The 20488-nt window shown below is 47.5% G+C and overlaps 1 protein-coding gene, 1 long non-coding RNA gene and 1 other non-coding gene across 4 annotated transcripts; all 3 read right to left on the bottom strand.

The window, feature by feature from the left end:
* Positions 1 to 3018: 3018 nt before the first annotated feature.
* AI467606 (expressed sequence AI467606) lies at positions 3019 to 6288 on the bottom strand. Of its 2 annotated transcripts, XM_006507162.4 has the most exons (3): positions 6206 to 6288; positions 5596 to 5831; positions 3082 to 4899 (listed from the first exon to the last, which is right to left on the bottom strand). In XM_006507162.4, exon 3 carries the CDS (start codon positions 4811 to 4813, stop codon positions 4136 to 4138), a length of 678 nt encoding a protein of 225 aa, XP_006507225.1. In that variant the 5' UTR covers positions 4814 to 4899; positions 5596 to 5831; positions 6206 to 6288; the 3' UTR covers positions 3082 to 4135. The 2 variants fall into 2 exon arrangements, with proteins under 2 accessions (NP_849232.1, XP_006507225.1); NM_178901.3 differs by lacking the exon at positions 6206 to 6288 and having other exon boundaries at positions 3019 to 4899; positions 5596 to 5632.
* An 11192-nt stretch (positions 6289 to 17480) lies between these two features.
* On the bottom strand, positions 17481 to 17587 carry Gm22747. Its single transcript, XR_003947105.1, has one exon. It is a non-coding gene; the product is annotated as a U6 spliceosomal RNA (small nuclear RNA).
* Positions 17588 to 18123: 536 nt separating this feature from the next.
* Gm51457 lies at positions 18124 to 20074 on the bottom strand. The gene is made up of 3 exons (XR_003946675.1): positions 19817 to 20074; positions 19135 to 19250; positions 18124 to 19045 (listed from the first exon to the last, which is right to left on the bottom strand). It is a non-coding gene; the product is annotated as a predicted gene, 51457 (long non-coding RNA).
* Positions 20075 to 20488: the final 414 nt, after the last annotated feature.

Below are 20488 nucleotides of genomic sequence, written 5' to 3'. Positions count from 1 at the left end.
AGACTCCTCTGTCCTCCCAAAACAAAAATTCTTTCAGTTCAGTTTTTTTTTCTCTTTTGAAAAGGAATATCATTATTGTGCCGCTCAAAGTAGACTTCAGCCCAAAGGCTCATGCTAGCGCCTCAGCCCAGCCTGATGATGAGCCTGGCTCTCTGGACCTGCAGACACCGGCGCACACCTGGCCTCAGGTCTGCTGGTTTCAATCCATTCATCAGTGGGTCTGAATCATGAGCTTTTCCTGACGACGCAAAGACAAATGCCTATTCACCACAGATAGTAAACAGAACACAGACCAAATAAACAACTTACCCACCCAAATCCAGCGTGGTGAACCAATGAGTTTATACTCATGGATGAATCAAAACCAGCTGCAGTCAATGAAGACCCACCTCAGCATGGGGAATAACTGGCTGGAAGCGCCAAGGAACTCTCTTCTTTCTGACATTTCTCATTACACATTTATACAGTCTCGCAGGGGTGGGAGGTAGGGAGTCGGGGGATGGGGAAGCAGCGGGTGGGGGGATGGGGAGTGTTCCAGATGGGAAACTTGAGTTTCCAGGAGGGAATATTTCCACTGAGAGAAAATAGGAGTTGCTTTTGCCTGCATTTAGGCAGCCGTACATACTGTAGAAATGCACACAGAGCAAAAGCACTCATAGGTGGGAGCCATAGAGACCGAATGGGCCAGGATACTAACAGCTCCTGAGGTATACACCCCCAGTGAACTCCCACAAGCCCTGCCTTTAAAGGTTTCCTCACCTCCCAACAGAGCAACCCTGAGGACCAAGCCTGTAAGAATTGGTCTTTTCCAGATATTTAAGATCCAAATTTTCTCCTGGCAGTTGATGTGGTAGGGTCAAGGTCCTTGTATGTGGTGGTATTACTGGCTGGTGGTTCCGGGTGCTGTAGGAAACCAAGCTAAGCAAACGGTGAGGAGCAAGGCAGTAAGCAGCATGCCTCCATGGCCTCTGCTCCGTTCATGGATCCGGGCACTGTGTCTGCTGCCTGTGAGTTCCTGGCCTGACTTCCGTGGAGGGTGGACTGCGGGTTGTAAGCTGAAATACACCAGTTCCTTCCAAAGTTGCTTTTGGTCACGGTGTTTCATCATAGCAATAGAAGCCATAACTAAGTCACTTGGGAAGTACTAAAAACAAAAACTTTCAAAAGCAGAAAACGTTTTCTGTCAACCCTGCCGGTTTGGGCTTGTTTGGGGGACTGCCTGAAAAATTCAGCAACCCCTGTTCTCACACCTATGGCCTTCATAGGTCTAGGAGAATAAATGTAGTTTTTCTCAAAAAAAAAAAAAAATCCAAATTAGAGTGCCCTCAAGCTTGGTCTTAGTAGTCTCCCTCTGATCCAGTCCTGACAAAGCTGAGCTCACAGCCCCTAATTACAAAGCTTAAGTAAGGAATGTCTGTCTCAACATACAAGCTTAGCTTTGACTTAGAATTCCAGAGGGCAAAAGTGCTGGATAAGCACACAGTTTGGACACAGTATTGCTGTATTTGTTTATTGTGTTTTCAGTTCCCAAAGACATTAAGGAGGAGAAAACCATCAAAATTAACAATTAAAATGAAGTGGAGAAGAGAAGGTGCTCTCTGGCATGCCTGTTACCCCAACCCAGCACACAGGAGAGTTGTGAGTTCTAGGCGACCTCAAAAAGGGGGCACAGGGGCAAAGGTGGGGTTGAGAGATGGCTTAAGGGCTAAGAGCACTGCCTGCTCTTTCAGAGAACCTGGGTTCGATTCCCAGCACCCACATAGCAGCTCACAGCCATCACTACTGTTTTAGGAGATCTAGTGACCTCGTCTGCTCTCTGTGGGCACCAGGCACATGGTGTACATACATTCAGACAAGAGGCTCACACACAGAAAATAAAAAATAAGTAAATCTTTTTAAAATAAAAATAAAAAGTTTGAAATAAAAAAAAGAGTAAAATGCATCTTTCTTTTCTTTTTTTCTTTTTTACCAAGACAGGTTTTCTCTGTGTAGGCCTCATTGTTTTGGAACTCACTCTGCAGACCAGGCTGGCTTCAGAGATCTGCCTGCCCCTGCTGGGATTAAAGATCTGCACCACCACCACCCATATTTGCATCCATATTTTTAAAGAGTTGTTTGATTTTAGTTACTTATATGCCGTGTGTCTGTGTGTGGTTTGTACAAATGAAAGAGGGAGAAGCTTAACCCGAGCTGAGGCCGGACCAGGCCACTCTGTAGTAGGGGGAAAGCTTGGTGGCCCCATCGGGTGCCAAGAGACTCTGCCATCCCAGAACTCCGATGGCAAGATGCTAAGGATGAGTACTGAGCCCTGAAGGGGAGGAGTGGGCAGAGGTGAGGAGTGCGACCGGGACTCTGATCTAGAGCAGATTTTCTCTCCATGTGTGTGCATGTGTGTGTGTGTGTGTATGTGTGTGTGCCCTACATGTATGTATATGCTCATGGAGACATAAGAGAGCCTCAGATCCCCTGCAACTAGCGTTACAGGACCCAGCATCTTCTGCTAGAGCATGCTCATCCCTGCTCATCACAGCCATGCTTCTCCCCAGCTAATGTGTCTAATTATCTATGCTCTTACTCATTCCTCCCTATTGAGCTCTGTGTACGCTGCAATCCAAAATCCTCTCCCTTCCGTCCCCTTTCCCTCACACTTTTTCATCCTTTCTTTCCTTTGACAGAGTCTTACTAAGTAGCCCAGGCTGGCCTTGAACTTGGGATCTCCCACCTCAGCCTCCCGAGTGCTGACATTTCAGGCTTGTCCCACCACCTCTGGCTCATCCTCTTTTCTTTTAACAAGGAGCAGAGTTTGAGGTCAAAGTCTCCAGTAGGCAACACTGTTTCCTTAGGGCTTCATTGTCTACATTGTATTTATTTTCGTGTTTCTGTTTTCTTTTGAGTCAGGTTGCAATTTGGTGTTGGTTAGCCTAGATCCCTCTGCCTCAGCTCTCAGCTTCCTGAGTGCTGCGATTCAGCCACTGGCAGGCCTGGCCTGGCTTTTTTTTTTTTTTTTTTTTTTTTTTTGAACTTGTGGCAAGTAATACTGGAAATACTGATTTCCCACTTACAGAGGTCATACAAAAAGGATTCACTTTAAAACAAATTTATTAAGCATACAGTGAACCGATTTAAGTAAAAATATAAAGTAAATAATGAAACAAAAAGTAAACATACGGCAGGATCGTCATACTCTTGACTGAAGTTTGGAAAGTCAGATTTCCAGATGCCGAAAGCTCCATCTTCCCCACTGCGAACCCCTCTCCTAAAGAAGTTGTCAGCTGGTGGGCACACGGGTATTCGGGACTCCGTTTCTATGGTATGGATCACTGTAAGTAAGTCTGCCCCACAGCAAACCTGCCTCTCTAGACCACTCCAGCAAGCTGGAGGGAAAGATGGCAGAGGCTATGTTTGGGGAGTGACCTTTCTCTGGGAAAAAATCTTCATTCCCATATTGGAACAAACTCAGTTCTCGATAGGCCATGCTTGTCTTAACACAGAATAATAAAACTGTACTGTAGGATGTGTGCAGCCATAAGTCAGGGGGCAGAGGAGCCTACTGATCTGTTTTGGTTCTGTGTCCCAATTCCAGGCAAGGACAGCCTCTCCAGTGTGGCCCATCAAATCCCATGTTGCTGTTTAGTGGCCAAGGCCATTATTTGTACGGAATCAAAGACACCTCCTGGATTTGTCCTCTGTGTTTTCCTGGAGGGCCTCACAGTGGTGGGAGAGAGTGGCCAGGCACAGATAGGGTTTGTGGCTCTGGAGAGCAAGATTCTTGCCATCTCCAGACCACATGACTGACACTCATAACTACCAGCTCTGGGCTGATGGTCAGCATCCCATACAGGATAGGCTGTCTTAGGTAAGTTTGTACCCTGACGTGCCATCTTGAAGCCTTCTGGCCTGTAGCCAGCTAGACTTGCCTTCAATTCTCAGAGTCACGACTTAGGCATTTTAACCTAAGCTGAACTTCAGGCAAGCCTTGGAGTGCAGGCTGTCCACACTCTTAGCCTGCCCACCAGCCAGGTGCAGAAGACAGAAATTTCCACACAAAATTTCCAGCGCAAGGGTCAGGCCTAAGGCTGGAGCTGACCCCTGTAGTCCCTCTGAGGTGGGAGTTAGTCTTACAGGTCCTGAAGACTCAGAAGCCCACGCTGGTCCGGCCTTCCCTCTTCCAGAATGCTGAGATCTGCTCCAGGGTGACCCGAGGCTGGAGACCCCAATCAGGTTCCAGGCTCCCTTGCCTCGGCCTCCAAGGCCTGGGGCTCCCAACCTGCAAGCCAGCCTCTGGCATGGGCTCAGACCCAACCCAGCTCACCAGGCTTGTGTCATGGGGCCTCTCCTCTTGGGTCTGAGGCCTCCAGAAGGTGCTCTGGGCTGGGACTTCTGGTGGGGTCTGAGGAACTAGAGAACTGAGGGAAGAGTATGGGGCTGAAGTGGCTGGTGGAGCAGTTGCTCTGCCCTCTAAGGTGCCACCGGGTGTTGGGGGACCTGGAGCCCTGTCCATCAGCAGAGGCATGGAGGAGCCGTACCAATCCTCAGAGCGCTCCCGGGCGCTGCTCGTGGGCTCAATCCACAGTTCTCCTCCAGGGCGCCAGACTAGGGTGGGGGCACGCTGGCTGGGGTCTGGTTGCGGGCGGCGGAACAGGCGTTCGGCCAGTACAGCAGTAGTTATGATGAAGAAGGCTGTGAGAGAGGCCAGGCCCAGCATGATGGGAATACAAGGTCCACAGGGGATTACTACCCACACTGCTGCCTCCGCTGTAGGCTCAGGGAGCCCCTCCGTGTGCCCAGAGGGCTGCTGAGGCGTCACTGGCATCTGGGAGACTCAGTGTGGACTCAGAACAGTCAGGAACGTCTCCACTGGGAGAAGGAAAGGACAGCAACCAGAGGATATCCCGTTTCCTGGAAAGAGATTCAACAACGGTTCTAACAACTTGACCGTGGCACAGGATGAGACAGTGCTTAGACTGCATGTCACTGGGACTGCACATCATTGGCCTTTTTTTTAAACTGTAACTTTACTTCAGAACCTCAGAGACAGATTGGGAGTCGGGAGTGCTGGATCTCTTTGTCCCTCATCTTGCGTTCCTGCTCCCACCCCCACCCCTACCCACTGTTAATTCGGCTCTTCTAATTGGCTTATTGAGCATGGGTGGCAAAACTAGAGAGGAGCAAAGGGTCCCAGAGAGGTCAAGAGCAAACCAGGAGAGGCCGGAGAACAAGCCAGAGCTGGCTGAGGCTCCCCTGCACAGTCGCAGGCCTTACTTCCCCTCCAGCCCCACCCCCCACCTCTGATGACAGATCAAAGGTCTGGGCTCTCAGGTCTTGCCTCAGTCTCAAGTGAGGAGACTTGGAATGAGAGAGAAACCCCTTGCTGGCCCCTCCCTTCCATATGCACCTACTCTTTGAGCCACCTAACCGCTCTCCTTGGAGGTGGCCCTGTTGTGCTATCTGGCTGTACCAGGTCTGTGGCCCGGCACCTATCCAGCTTCCCCAGCTCTGCCCAATCACTGGCCTGTCTGCTTCCCTTGTTGGTATTTGTCCACATCTCTGCCACCAGTCCCCCATTTGCAGTTGCTTCCGCACCCCTCACCTCACCTGTCACCTTGCTTCAATCTTGGATTTCGCCGTTTTCAGAGCCCTTCTTCCCAGTGCATGCCGGGAGGGTGTGTGTGCGCGCAGCGATCTGAAAGGCCCTGGAGGGCTGGCCTCAGAAGAAGGCGGAAGGGAGGCTACCACCTGTTGCTGGGCGACTGTGCCCCAACTTTTCCTGCCCCCACAGAGTGTTTCCAAGGCAACCTGGGGATGTGGTCAGTGTGGTGAAGAACCACTTCCTGTGTAAGGTGGAGCCAGAATGAGCAGCTGCTTTGCTCCAGTCAGTCCCACCCCACAGGCAAGGTCCAGACCCCAGCGCCTTTACCTTGTCACCCCAAAGGCAAGACCCAGACCCCAGCGCGTTCACCATCTCACCCCAAAGGCAAGGCCCAGACCCCAGCGCTTTCACCTTCTCACCCCAAAGGCAAGACCCAGACCCCAGCGCCTTCACCTTCTCACCCCATAGGCAAGGCCTAGGCGCGATCACCATCTCACCCAACAGGCAAAGCCCAGACCCCAGCGCCTTCACCTTCTCACCCTACAGGCAAGGCCCAGACCCCAGCGCCTTCACCTTCTCACCCTACAGGCAAGGCCCAGACCTCAGCTCGCTCACCCAGGGGAGAGGAAGATTATAAAGACCGGCTCAGGGGCTCCCACAGCGCTGCGATGTATCTTGCTGCCTGCTTCTTGGAGGGTCCCTGTCCTTCCGTCTACTCCCTGCACCCTTTTCATCCAGCTGTGTCATACTTTTGTTTTGTTTGAGACAGGGACTTAAGATGTAGCCCAGGTTGGCCCCGAATCCCCCCCCCCCCCCCACACACACACATACACACTCCCGTAAGCCTTTTGAGTGTTGGTTTCAGTCCCAGGCCACTGTGCCCAGGCTCATCTCTCCACTACTTCTGATACCTAACGGTGTAAGCACTATGAGAGTAATTGTTACCGGTGTTGTTTAGGCCATCATACCTTTACATGGTGTGCATGCAGTGTCTGCGTGTGTGTGTGTGTGTGTGTGTGTGTGTGTAGACCAGAGTCTACTTAATTGATTTCCACCCTATTATTTTATTTTATGTGTTTGTGTGTTTAGCTCACCTGTATGCATTTTGGTCGCAAGCATGCCTCGTGTTCAAGGAGGCCAGAAGGGGATGTCAGATCTCTTGGAAGTGATTGACAGACAGTTGTGAGCCACTTTGTAAGTGCTAGGAATTGAACCTAGGTGCTCTGCAAGAGCATCGAATTAACTGCTGAACTCCCTCTCCCTCTCCCCTTCCCCATTCTCCCTGTCCCCCGGTCCCCCTCCTCCCTTCTCCCCCTATACCCTCTCCCCCTCTCCTCCTGTCCCCCTCTTTCCTTCCCCAGTGCTAAGCTAATAGGAGCACTTAGCTGAGCTTGCGGTGCCCATAGTTTTGAAGTGTGTGCTAAGGTCTAAGCTCAGGCCCTCATGTTTGTCAATCAGCACTGTTGTGTTGTACTGAGCCTTCTCCCAGCCTTTGTTCCCTCCTCTGTCTTCTCTTTCTTTTTTCCAGGGTGGGGGGTGGGGCAGCGGCGGAGGTGTTTGTTTGCTTATGGGTCATGCTCATGCTAGGCAAGCATTTTGCCACAATTCTTCACCACCAGCATTTCAACATACATGTTTTTCATTTGTTTTGAGACAGGGTTTCACTATGTATCATTTCTAGCTTAAAATGCTCTACGTAGACTACAGTGGGTTCCCAATTGTGGCAGTCTTCTGGCTACCTTCCTGGTGCTGGGGTTATAGGGCTGTGGCAGCACATCTACTCGGTACACCTACTCGGTACACCTGCTCAGTACACTTGCTCAGTACACCTGCTCAGTACACCTACTCAGTACACCTGCTCAGTACACCTGCTCAGAATCCGACCCCATGAGGAAGTCGAGTTTGGCTGGTTATACAAGTCCAAGAGCGGATGAATGTGCTTAGATATACTCGTGTACCCCCCACCCCTCCCCACCCCCCCCACCCCCGCTGTTGCTATCTTGTTTCTGTTGTGGTTTTTGTTACCGGACAGACTGTGTGTGTGTCAACCCTTTGTCTCTGACTGTAGACTTAGACTGATGTTGAGACAGAATTTGTCAGTGATAGTTAAGAAAAAAACAACTCAGCGCTGTTTTCCCGAGGACCGGCCTGCTCCGGAGCGTGAGACCTGGGCTGCTCAAAAGAGTTCTGGGATCACCTGCAGAGCCGGACTAAGAACTTCCGGGGCGTGAGCCAGGCGGGCGGACAGTGCAGCAAGCACCGGGCATCTGTCAAGTGGTTAAGTCGAAGCCTCTGTAGCCTTTCCCCCTCCCTGCCAGTGTTTGTCGCTCCCAGTAGCCTGCACAGCAGGTTCCCTGGCAGCTTCTCATTCCCCTGTCCCCTACATCCCATCTCTTGTTAACAGAAAAAGTGCTTTCATTTTAAGATATCAGTGGTCCGGTACAGGTACAGCCAGCTGTGAGAGCTGCGCTCCCTTCTCTGTCCCAAGAGTTTTCTCTTCTCAGGCGCCCCGCCCTGAACTGCTGGCTGTAAGTCTGTTCCCAGCTCCAGTGAGGGAGGCATCCGCCCACTTGGGGCTTCTGTCCAAAGTAAAGAGCACCTGTGAGTCTAACTGTCAGGCTCTGATAGGGGGTCTCGTTTTTTTGTGAGACTAGAAAGTGCCCCAACAATCTGACCAAACATGAGGCTGACAAAGACAGAGACCAGAGTCAGAATCAGAGATGTGCAGTGAAAAAAAAAAGATAAACCAGGATAGAGGCAAACTATGAGAGAAGATGAGTGACAGGATATAAATATGATAAATAGCATCCAAAGGAAACAAAGACAAGGAAGAGAAACAAAAGATATATATATATATATATATAGAGAGAGAGAGAGAACATTATATGAGATCTCCATTACAGTTAAGAAACAGGAACAAAAAGAGGTAAATAACAGAGACTAGAACCTAGCAATGTGGCACATGCTAATAATGCTAGCACTTAAAAATGATCTGTAAGAAACAGGAAGCCAGGAAATTAAAAAGAGATAAAAAATAAAATAAAATACTGGCCACAAGAGTCAGGAAAACTGAAAAACTTAGATAAGTACCTGGCAACAAAAGAAAAGAAAACTTTTGGCTAAAGATCAATGTATTTACCGTAAAAAAAAAAAAAAAAATGGGCACTAGGTGAGAGACTGCCCCAACAAAAAAAAAAAAAAAGAGGAGCCCCACCCCCATGACCAAACCCTTCCACCTGTTTGTGGCTAAAAGTAAAAAAGTAATAAAAAGGGATGCTAACACAGAAGCTGAGTCCTTAAAAGAGGCCGGTGGCCTACCTGTCAAAGCAGCTAGACTGTGTTTCATATTCCCCCACCGACCAGTGCAAAACAAGCTAAAAAAGCTCCTAGGCACTGTGGGCTTTTGCAGACTGTGGATTCCAGGTTTTGCTAAATTAAAGAGATAAACAGCCCTTCGTATAGACTCAGAGATTGGGGCCCTAGAAAGACCTGTGGCATATTTGTAAAAAATTAGACCTGGTGGCTGTAAGATGGCCTGCTTGTCTGCACATAGTGGCTTCTGGTCAAGGACACAGATAAATTGACTCTGAGACAAAACTTGGCACATGCCCTAAAAAGTGTGGTTCAGCCCCCCTGACTGATGGCTGGCTAACGCTCACATAACTCATTACCAGACTCTGTTCAATTCTGATAAAGTCACTTTTGCCCCCCAAGTCTGAACTCAGCTATCCTGCTCCCAGACCCAGACTTTCAGCAGGTTCTTGCTGAGGCACATAGGTGACATGGAGATCTGACAGACCAATTACTGGAGGGTGCAGATGTGACCTGGTTCACAGACTGGAACAGCTATCAAAAAACAAAACAAAAAAACAAAACAAAACAAAAAAAACATACTGGAGCAACTGTGGTAGCTGGACAGGCCCAGCCAGAGGACACATCGGCTCAAAAGACTCAACATCTACACAGATAGCAGGTACGCTTTTGCCACAGCCCACGTCTATGGGACTATATATCAACAGAAGAGTCTACTGACACCGAAAAGAAAAAGAAAATAAGAACAAAGAAAAAAGCTGGCTCTACTGAAGCCCTCCACAACCCTGCCAAGGTAAACATCCTCCACTGTCCTAGTCACCAGAAGAGAGATACCATGTTAGCAAGGGGCAACAACATGACAGACTGAGAGGCACGAGTGGTTACAGCCATGGCCCTGCTGGTGCTCCTGACAACGGAGCCCGAGTTTGCCTACACAACAGAGGTCTTATTCCTTATTTCCAAAGATTCCAGTCACCAGTTCAACAAAAACAAGAGACTGTGATACACCTCCAGGGAAAGAAAATCCTGCCACAAAGACAAGCAGAAGCTGTGATCAAACAGATGCATCAGTGGACTCACTTAGAGGTAAGCAAGTTCATCCAGACATTTTCCAAGCCTAAGTACCATGTACCAGGTTTAAAACACCTTGTGGAACAGGTGGTGCACAAGTGTGTGCCCTGCCAAAGAGTCAATGTCTGCCACACTATAGTAGATCTAGGGAAAAGACACTGAGAAGACAGACCTGGTGTCTACTGGGAAATAGACTGAAAAAATATGTGTATGAATACCTTCTGGTGTTTGTGGACATTCTCAAGATGGATAGAAGCTTTCCCTGTAAAAATGAGACTGCTCAGATAGTCATCAAAAAATTATTAAAAAATTTTTTTCCAAGGTTCAGAGTGCCAAAAGCAATAGTGTCAGATAATGGCCCTGCCTTTGTTGCCCAGGTAAGTCAGGGTGTGGCCAAGTATTTAGAGGTCAAGTGAAAATTATATTGTGTGTACAGACCTCAGAGCTCAAGACAGATAAAAAAATAAATAGAACTCTAAAAGAGGCCTTGACAAAATTAACCACGGAAACTGGCACAGACTTGGTGCTCCTTCCCCATGCCCTACTCTTTTTGAGATCCTTTATGGGGCTCCCATGCCCATCACTGTCTTAAATGATGTGTTTAAACCTATGTTGTTATAATAATGATCTGTATGCTAAGTTAAAAGGCTTGCAGGTGGTGCAGAAAAAAGTCTGATCACAACTGGCTACAAGAACGAGCCGGGTGCCCCAAAGACATCTCATCAGCTCCAGCCAGAGGTCTAATCTACGTGCACCTGCATCATGCTGAGACCCTCAAGCCTCACTAAAAGGGTCCCTGCCTAGTCCTGTTTACTATCCCTTCTTATTCTGTTTTTGTTCCCAGGTTAAAGATACAGTAGTATGATTTCTATTTTCCACATAGAAATATAGACTTCTAAAATTCTAAGATTAAAATTACTTAGTAGAAGAAGAGGGGAATGAAAGAAAATGAGATTTTGTAACTTGTGATTCATGTAAAAGAGTTGTCCATGAGCTCAGATGCCAGGGCAGGGCTCTTGACTGTAAAGATTAAAAAAAAAAAAAAATGCAAGGACGCAGGAAAGGCTATCTTGTCTGAGTCGAAACCATCTGGCTGGAACCTCCCCTCTGTCTATTGCCCCTTGGCACCGGGTAAAGTCATACATCAACTGGTTGCTATGTGAACAAGATAAGCCCCCAGCCCACAGGAACAAAGTCCTGATGCCCTTTTGCTGCTGCTGCTATGCTGAATTCCACACCCCTAAGCCCCTCACCCCATAAAAACCCCTAGCTTTCAAGCCTCGAGGCCTACATCCGTTATCTCCTGTGTGAGATGTATGTCGGTCTGGAGCTCCATCATTAAACGACCTCATGTAATTACAGCAAAATAGGTCCTCGTGTTCCTTTGGGTGCTCTCACACTCCCGAGACTAGAGTGGAGGTCCCCAAAAGGGGGTCTTACAGTGAGCCACTTTGTAAGTGCTAGGAATTGAACCTAGGTGCTCTGCAAGAGCATCGAATTAACTGCTGAACTCCCTCTCCCTCTCCCCTTCCCCACTTCCCCTGTCCCCCTCCGCCCCTCTCCCCCTATACCCTCTCCCCCTCTCCTCCTGTCCCCCTCTTTCCTTCCCCAGTGCTAAGCTAGTAGGAGCACTTAGCTGAGCTTGCGGTGCCCATAGTTTTGAAGTGTGTGCTAAGGTCTAAGCTCAGGCCCTCATGCTTGTCAATCAGCACTGTTGTGTTGCACTGAGCCTTCTCCTGGCCTTTGTTCCCTCCTCTGTCTTCTCTTTCTTTTTTCCAGGGTGGGGGGTGGGGCAGCGGCGGAGGTGTTTGTTTGCTTATGGGTCATGCTCATGCTAGGCAAGCATTTTGCCACAATTCTTCACCACCAGCATTTCAACATACATGTTTTTCATTTGTTTTGAGACAGGGTTTCACTATGTATCATTTCTAGCTTAAAATGCTCTAAGTAGACTACAGTGGCCTCGCAATTGTGGCAGTCTTCTGGCTACCTTTCTGGTGCTGGGGTTACAGGGCTGTGGCAGCACATCTACTCGGTACACCTGCTCAGTACACCTGCTCAGTACACCTACTCACTACACCTACTCACTACACCTGCTCAGTACACACATACTCAGTACACCTGCTCAGTACACACCTATTCAGTACACCTGCTCACTACTCCTTCTCAGTAAACCTGCTCACTACACCTGCTCAGCTCTTGGGTTTTTTCCCCCACATACTCAACTCTTTCCATTGTTATTCATATTCAAAAGTTATTTATTAAGCCAGGTGGTGGTGGCAAATGCCTTTAATCCTAGCAATTGGAAGGCAGAGGCAGGGGGTTTCGGAGTTTGAGGGCAACCTGGTCTACAGAGTGAATTCCAAGACAGCCAAGGATAACCAGAGAAACTCTGTCTCAAAAAAACAAAAACAAACAAACAGAAGAAGAAGAGGAAGAGAAGGAGGAGGAGGAGGAGGAGGAAGAAGAAGAAATTGGTCAAGATAGAGCCTTGGCCAAGAAAGATTGGTCAAGTATGGCAGCACACGCCAGTTATCCTGTCATTTGGAAAACAGGTAAGATTACCAAGTGTTTAAGACCAACCTGCTCTATCCAGCAAGTTCCAAGGCAGCTAAAGCCACAAAGCAAGAGTCTGTCAGAAAACAAATAGGAAACAAAAAGGTCTAGATGGTAAGCTGTGTTTGTCAGTATGAGGAAAGGATGTTTTTAGTTAAAAAAAAAAAATTCAAATAGAAAAAAAACAAAGAGCCGGGCGGTGGTGGCGCACGCCTTTAATCCCAGCACTTGGGAGGCAGAGGCAGGCGGATCTCTGAGTTCGAGGCCAGCCTGGTCTGCAGAGTGAGCTCCAGGACAGCCAGGGCTACACAGAGAAACCCTGTCTCACAAAACCAAAAAACAAAAAAAAACCCAAAAAAAACAAAAAAACAAAAAAGAACAAAGTAGAGTGACCCACAGCTGTAGTCCCAGTCCCCAGGAGGCCAGAAGGAAGACTGACAGCCTGGGCTATAGAGCAAGAACCTGATCCAAAAGCAAACGAACAGACAAAAATCTAAATAAATAAATGAATAAAACCTGAAGTTTTAATTCTTTTTTCTGACACTGGGTCTCTGTGGATCAAGCTGGTCTCCAACCCACTATGTAGCTTGACTTCTGATCCTCCTGCCTCACCTTCTAATCGCTTGGGTTATGGGCGTGTTCAGCCACATCTTGTTTATTTAGTGCTGGAACCAAGAGGTTGGTGCACTCCAGGCAAGATGAGCTACACCCCAACTGTCTTTTAATTACTGTTTAATCATAAGATAAAGACAAACTTCCGGAAGAGGAAGGTCAGATATGATTTTCATGTTGAGTCAAGCTATTTTGAGTCTTATTTTCCATTGCCTAAGTTAAAAATTTAGCAGTTTTTTTTTTTTTTTTTTTAAAGATTTATTTACTTATTATATGTAACTACACTGTAGCTGTCTTCCAACACTCCAGAAGAGGGCGTCAGATCTTGTTACAGATGGTTGTGAGCCACCATGTGGTTGCTGGGATTTGAACTCCAGACCTTCGGAAGAGCAGTCGGGTGCTCTTACCCACTGAGCCATCTCACCAGCCCAAAAATTTAGCAGTTTTTACTGATTCTTTTTTAAAAAGAAAAAAGCATTATCATATGATCCAGGGATTCCATGTACACACACACACTCATGAACTAGTAGATGTTGTTGAGATAGCATCTTGCTATGTAGCCCAGGCTAACCTTGAATTCACAATCCTCTTGCTTCAGACTCTTGAGTGATGGGCTAGCCATCCTTCAGCCATGTTTACTGGCTTCTGTAGCATGGGGACCTGAACCTGGGTGTCTTTACTCACAGATATCCACCCAATCATACAAGTGTTCCAGGAAGGAAACAGGAAGCCACTCGATTTGTGTCTGAAAGAGTGGCCCTGGTAAGTCTGGGCAGAAGCCTCCTGCTCTGGTGATAGGTGTTCAGGAATGAGCCTGACTAGGCTGTAAAACTCAGCGTGGAGACAGCACCACCTGCTAAAAATCCACCAAAGGCCTAATCCATAGCTCTGGGGAAGTCTTTAAATAGCTCACACCTTTAATCCCAGCACTCAGCAGGCAGATTTCTGAGTTCGAGGACAGTCAAAGCTATACAGAGAAACCCTGTCTTGAAAAAAGAAAGTCCTAACCTTGCCTTATTGACTTCTGTAGCTCTGCTTCCAGCTAACTGTTCTTGTTAACTGAAGTATGCCAACCTAGGACACAGTTTTTGTGCTAAAAGCTCACCCTGAGAAAGGCTTAGCCTACACTGGGATCCTAAGCACCCCGTGAAGTCACCAGTCAGCCAATAAAAACTTTCTATTGGCTTAAACCCATTTCTAAGAAGCCTTCTCTGGTGTATACCCCACAACACACTAAAGTTTTCCAAGTGATTCCAATGTACAGCCACAGTGCAGCTCCCCTGCTCTGGTCTCTCTTTTCTGAGTCCCACAGCATCTACCCCACTAGACTGACTGGCATGTTTTGAGGAGACATCTTCCTGAATGGGCGAGGTTCCACTGATGACACCCCCTTCAGTTCCTTTCCTCCTGGGTTGAATGAGTCACTGTTGATGGACCGATTACTCCTCTCCATTTTTATTTTGTTTTGTTTTATTTTGTTTTGAATCACGCTCTCTCTCTAGGAAGCGCGAGCTGCCTTCAGATGCGCTTATCTTTTGCCTTCGCCTTTGGAGAGCTAGGATTGCAGCTGTGCCTGACCACACTCAGCTTTAACTAACGTTTCCCCTTCTAACCTTAGAGACACAGCCCAAGGCCTGGCAAAGCTTGGTCAGCACTCGGTCACCAAGCTACATCTCAGACCTCCCTTGGGACTTAGAACCAAAACTAAATCTCTCTCTGAGGGACCAAATGTGTTACATATAAAACCTGCCAACTGTCTATGGCCCTCTCTTGCATTTGTGGGTAGAGAAGTGGAGGAAGCCTTGGGGTTCAGAGGAGAATTCTGAGGGTGTCCATGACCCTGAATGTGAGTTCCAGGTGCTTTCTGTCATCCGGATAGAATCCTGTCTTTGAGTCCTGTGTCCCAGTAACACAATTCTCTTTGTGCTAAGTCATTTGAATTGGGTTTCTGAGGATTTTCACTGATCTGTTTTGGAGGTTTGTGTTGTGTTTGTGTTCCAAAGACCAGCTTTGACACCAAAGGGTAAACTGAGGCAAGCAGCCGCTGTGGGGATTGGTGTTGAGAGTGGCTGACGGGGTCCATCCAGATACTGATGGGTACTGCTGCCAATGGCAGCCAGCCCTTAGAGAAGTTGCTCAGCAGCCTTTTGCTCTGAGGGAACAAAGCCTGATTTACTGGGGCTGGCACTCCCTGTGGCAATTGAAAACTCTGAAGTCTTTTCATTCCTTGGGCCCAGCAAGAAAGAGAAGAAAAAATTCACACACACACACACACACACACACACAATGGATGAAACAAAAGGCAGCATTCAATAACTTCATGCACACAAACATATGCATACATGTATATACATACATGCATACATTCATACATATGTGCACACATACATGCATACAGACCTACAGACATATATACATTCACACATGAATTGTTAGGGCAAAGCTTCAGCAAATATGCTCCAGGCATTCACACACACACACACACACAACTGGTGGGTGGAGCAAGCTCCTGCACACACTCAGACAAGCATGACATGTGTACATGCACACAGATTTGATGGATGGAACAAAGTTCCAACACACTCTCACACAAACCTTACACGCATACACACAGACGCATAATTGGTGGGTGGAAGGAGCAATGTTCCAATCCCCGCACTTTAGTCTTTCTTCCACAGTGTGTATCCCAGCGAAATCTTCCAAGCAGTAAGAAGTTACAATGTGCTTACATTTTAGTTTTCTTCTAGAGAATGGTTGTGGAAAAAACAGTGTGTTCCCCAATACAAGAGAGAGCCAGTAGCAAATTACATTTTAAATTATTCCCAAGAACACGCATACATTCATAACTAAGCAACTTGTTATAGATTAACAAAGTGTAAGCAAGCAAGGTCGTTTTCTCAGCCAGTTTCTCTTCCTGGCAGGCAACAGTTTGTGGCGATAAAGGAAGGGGTAACTATTTTTTATTATTTATCCTAAAAAGTAATCTTATAAAGAATCTTTAAAAAATTACAAATCTAAACTTTTTTATAAAAATCAGTCATATCCATCTTAAATCTTCAGAATGCATATCTTCTCATCAGCAATTTTTATTAAATCATATTAGGAGGCTGAGGGCAAAAATGGGTATAAAACACCAATTATCACCAGTCCAGCCCCAGTGAGAGTCACGTCAGCCAGTGCTGCCATTGTTCTTGTTCCCTGACCATAAAAGTCCCTCGCTTAACTAATAAGAGTGTACCTTTCTGAACTTCATATTGTTCCCTAAGATTTTTTACATGAGAGTCAGTAGTAAAACCATCTCACCCTAGCTCTGTACATGTGTGTGTGTATGTATGCGTGTATGTGTGCATGTGTATGTATATGAGTGTGCTCCCACAGCTCTATATATACATGTATTTATACTATCGTGTGCCCGACATGGCAGAATCCATGGTGACACTGAATGAGTGGGGCTGCAGATGAAGGGCAGCCATGACTGTGTTGTGGAGGAAGTCCGCTGCTCTAATTAGGCTTTTCTGACTTTTATGACCAAATACTCAAGAAATTTAAAAGAGGAAGCAGTTATTTGGTTTTATAGGATTCCACTGTCATCACAGTGTGTGTTTGGGGCTGGGGTTGGTAAAAACAATTTACATCAAGGCATGGCGGTGGGGGAGAATACAGGAAGGTGCCAGAGCTAAATATAACTCAAGGACACTTCCACTGTGACCTACTTCCTCCATCCCCTCCCTTTCACTTCTTCCCAGCAATGCCCCGTATTATCAAGGAACAGAGTAGGTCATAACCTCATGGCCTAATGACCCTGAAAACACCCTACTAGACATGCCCAGAGTTGCATGTTATTATCCTAGAGAGTTTTTTTTAAATTAGGTATTTTCTTCATTTACATTTCCATTGCTATCCCAAAAGTCCCCCATACCCTCCCCCACCCACTCCCCTACCCACCCACTCCCACTTCTTGGCCCTGGCGTTCCCCTATACTGAGGCATATAAAGTTTGCACGACCAATGGGCCTCTCTTTCCAGTGATGGCCGACTAGGCCATCTTTTGATACATATGCAGCTAGAGACAAGAGCTCTGGGCTACTGGTTAGTTCATATTGTTGTTCCACCTATAGGGTTGCAGATCCCTTTAGCTCCTTGGGTACTTTCTCTAGCTCCTCCATTGGGGGCCCTGTGATCCATCCAATAGCTAACTGTGAGCATCCACTTCTGTGTTCGCTAGGCCCCAGCATACTCTCACAAGAGACAGCTATATCAGGGTCCTTTCAGCAAAATCTTGCTAGTGTATGCAATGGTGTCAGCGTTTGGAGGCTGATTATGGGATGGATCCCCGGATAAAAAATATGGAACGTTTCACGAATTTGTGTGTCATCCTTGCGCAGGGGCCATGCTAATCTTCTCTGTATCGTTCCAATTTTAGTATATGTGCTGCCGAAGTGAGCACCCTAGAGAGTTCTTAATTCAACCAAGTTCACAGTCAAGTTTTTTTTCATATCCTTCTTGGGAAGAACGTAGGCTGTCAACCTGATCTAAGTTTTGGCTACTTTGGCAGTGCCAGTAAAACTATAAATTCAAAGAGTATTTATAGGGCATCTACTACATGTCAATCACCAGACTCCGGTGAACAATCACACACAGGCTCTGGGTAAGTGCTCAGCGGGAGACGGCAACAAAGCAATGGCAGGGCCAGGGTCTTGATTCTGAGCAACCAGTGCAGCCCAAGCTCCTGCTGGTCTTAACACATCCTACCTAGCGAGGTACCACTATGCTGCCTGTGTATCTTCAAATAGGTTCCCAGGATAAAACCCTGAATATTTGGGAAGTAGACAGAGGAAGGCTGGTTTTCCCCAATAGGCCCTCTCTGAGGGAACAGAGCTGGAGGCCCCAGGTCAGGACTACACTCTGTCTCATAAGGCCCAGCTGGTACTTAGCACAGAGACTTAGAGAAACAGAAACTTGAGAGTTGAAGCTACTCCTGGGTTTTTTAAAATTATCACTACATTTTATTTACACATGTGTGCACATACATGTGAAGGGGCATCCACACTCACAGAAGCCAAAGGAGATCAGATGTGCTGCTTTATCTCTCTCTACTTTATTCCTTGAGTCGGGGACTTTCACAGAACCGGGCAAGTAGGCTGGCGGCCAAAAATCTCCAGCTATTCTCCTGCCCATGCCCCAAGCTCCGAGTGTACGGGAGTGTGCACACCTGGCTGTTACACGGGTGCTGGAGATTTGAACTCAGGTCCTCATGCTCACAGCAAGCAGAACCATCTTCCCAGCACGCCATGATGTGTGTGTGTGTGTGTGTGTGTGTGTGTGTGTGTGTAATTTTTTTGCTTGCTTTCAGCCTAATAGGCTTGCTGACTGAGTGAGCCCTGGAACTTTCCTTTCTTTGGCCTGGATCCTACTCCCCAGTCTGGCCACCCCTTCTTCACAGTTCTCCAGTGGCAGCCCAGAGGTCCGAGCAGGAAACAGCTGGGTGCTCTGGGTTTCTGGTGCTCCTAGGAAGTTGTGATTTAGCGAGCTCAGTGTGTGCAGCGTCAGCCTGACCACATGTCACTCGACACAGGTTGGCCACTTCACACTAAGGGTTTAGTGGCCAGTGCCTGACCCTATGACACACACAGTGCCATGCATGAGATGTCCCCAAAGCAGAAGAGGACCAAAGAGACAGCACACCTCTCCAGACTCCAACCACATGTGACAGCTTGACAATACCAAGGCTCGTCTCCCACTTTTGTTGGAGATGGATGCACCAGTGAAGCTATCATGCTTGAGGCCTGGACAGATGGCTCAGCAGTTAAGAGCACTTGCTGCTCTTGCAGAGGACCCAGCCATATTGAGCAGCCTGCCCATAACGCCACTTCCAGAGGACTCACCATCTCTGGTTCTGAGGGACCTGCATACACAGACATACAATGACACTTAAAAAAGATGTACATGTTAAAGAAACTGAAGACTGGGCTGGAGGGATGGCTCAGTGCTTACGTGGTTATGGTGGCTCACAACTGCCTGAGACTCCAGTTCCCAGGGATCTGATGCCCTCTTCTGGCCTCCATGGGCACCAAACACACAAATGGTGCACAAACATGCAGACAAAATACCTATACACATAAAATTAAATTAAATTTAAAAAGTGGCGCACATGCCATTAATCCCAACACTTGGGAACAGATGCAGGGGGATGTCTTGAGTTCAGGCCAGTCTGCTGGTTTACATAGAGAGTTCTAGGCCAATCAGAGCTACACAGTGAGAAAGCCAAAAAAGTAAAAATTAAAATTTTAAAAAAAAAAAAAGAGAAAGGGAAGAAAGAAGGAAGGAAAGGAAGTCATGTTGGGGCTAGTGAGATGACTCAGTAGGCAAAGGTACCTGCCACCAAGCCTAAGTTTCATTTGTGGGACCCACATGGTGGAAGAAGAAAACTCATTCGAATAAGCTGTCTTCTGACCTTCACATGTGTACTTGCCACACACATGCACACACTAAATAACTAAACAAATGCAAAATTTTTAAAAGAGGAAAAGACTATGCTTACTCCTTCTTGCTGGGTGTGTGGGGAAAGGACCCAGAAACTAGGCAGGGAGTCAGAGCGGAGGATAGAATACATTTGCTGTTGGGCCCCTCCAGGCCTCCCCAGGCCCCCCAGGTCCCCCAGGCCCTCCAGGCTTACCTGGAGAAGGATCGAGACTTGGGATATCTGAACTGCAGCTAGCCCAGTGCTTTGTGCATGAGAACCACATCACGGCTATGTGACTTGCTACTGCCAGGAAGTGCTCTGCCTGTCATGAACTCACTTTCAGCATAGCTCAAAGTGAGTGGCTTTTAGGGAAGTCACTGTAGTCTGAACTGATTGGGCATGGGGGTGTCTGGGTGAAATCCTCACAGGAGCACCCTAAGTGAGCACTGGGGAGACTGGAGTACCCTCTCTCTGTGTCTGATTCCAGAGAGTGAGCAGAAGGCAGACTTCGTGCCGCCCATTCTACCTTATTTCCTTGGGAACCTCTAGACAGGAACTTGTAAAGTCAAAGTCACTGTGTCAGAGGAATGATGATTTGGGGTTAGGGAGACAGCATGGTCTGTCACGCACACATGAAGACCTTAGTTCAGGTGGCACACATTTGGAATCCCAGCCTGGGGGACAGAATCAGGCGGATTCCTGGGTTCTCCAGCTGGCCGGCCCAGTCTGCTCCGTGAGACTCAGGTCAGGACAAAAGGCGCACGGAGCCCGAGGACACCCGAGGGTCTCTCATCTCCTGGTGGTGCGTTCGCAGCTGTGGCTAATACTTTCTTATGTTTTAGTTTGTATTGACTTTTGTTTTGCTGGTGTTCTGAGATAGAATTT

Source organism: Mus musculus, chromosome 7 (genome assembly GCF_000001635.26).
Source record: "Mus musculus strain C57BL/6J chromosome 7, GRCm38.p6 C57BL/6J".
In the NCBI taxonomy this organism is placed as follows: domain Eukaryota; kingdom Metazoa; phylum Chordata; class Mammalia; order Rodentia; family Muridae; genus Mus; species Mus musculus.
Note: the sequence above shows the minus strand (reverse complement) of the source record. Positions and strands in the feature narration are given on the sequence as shown.

Coding starts and splice junctions, on each gene's coding strand:
- AI467606 (XM_006507162.4), bottom strand. CDS start 4,813: ATGCCAGTGACGCCTCAGCAGCCCTCTGGGCACACGGAGGGGCTCCCT.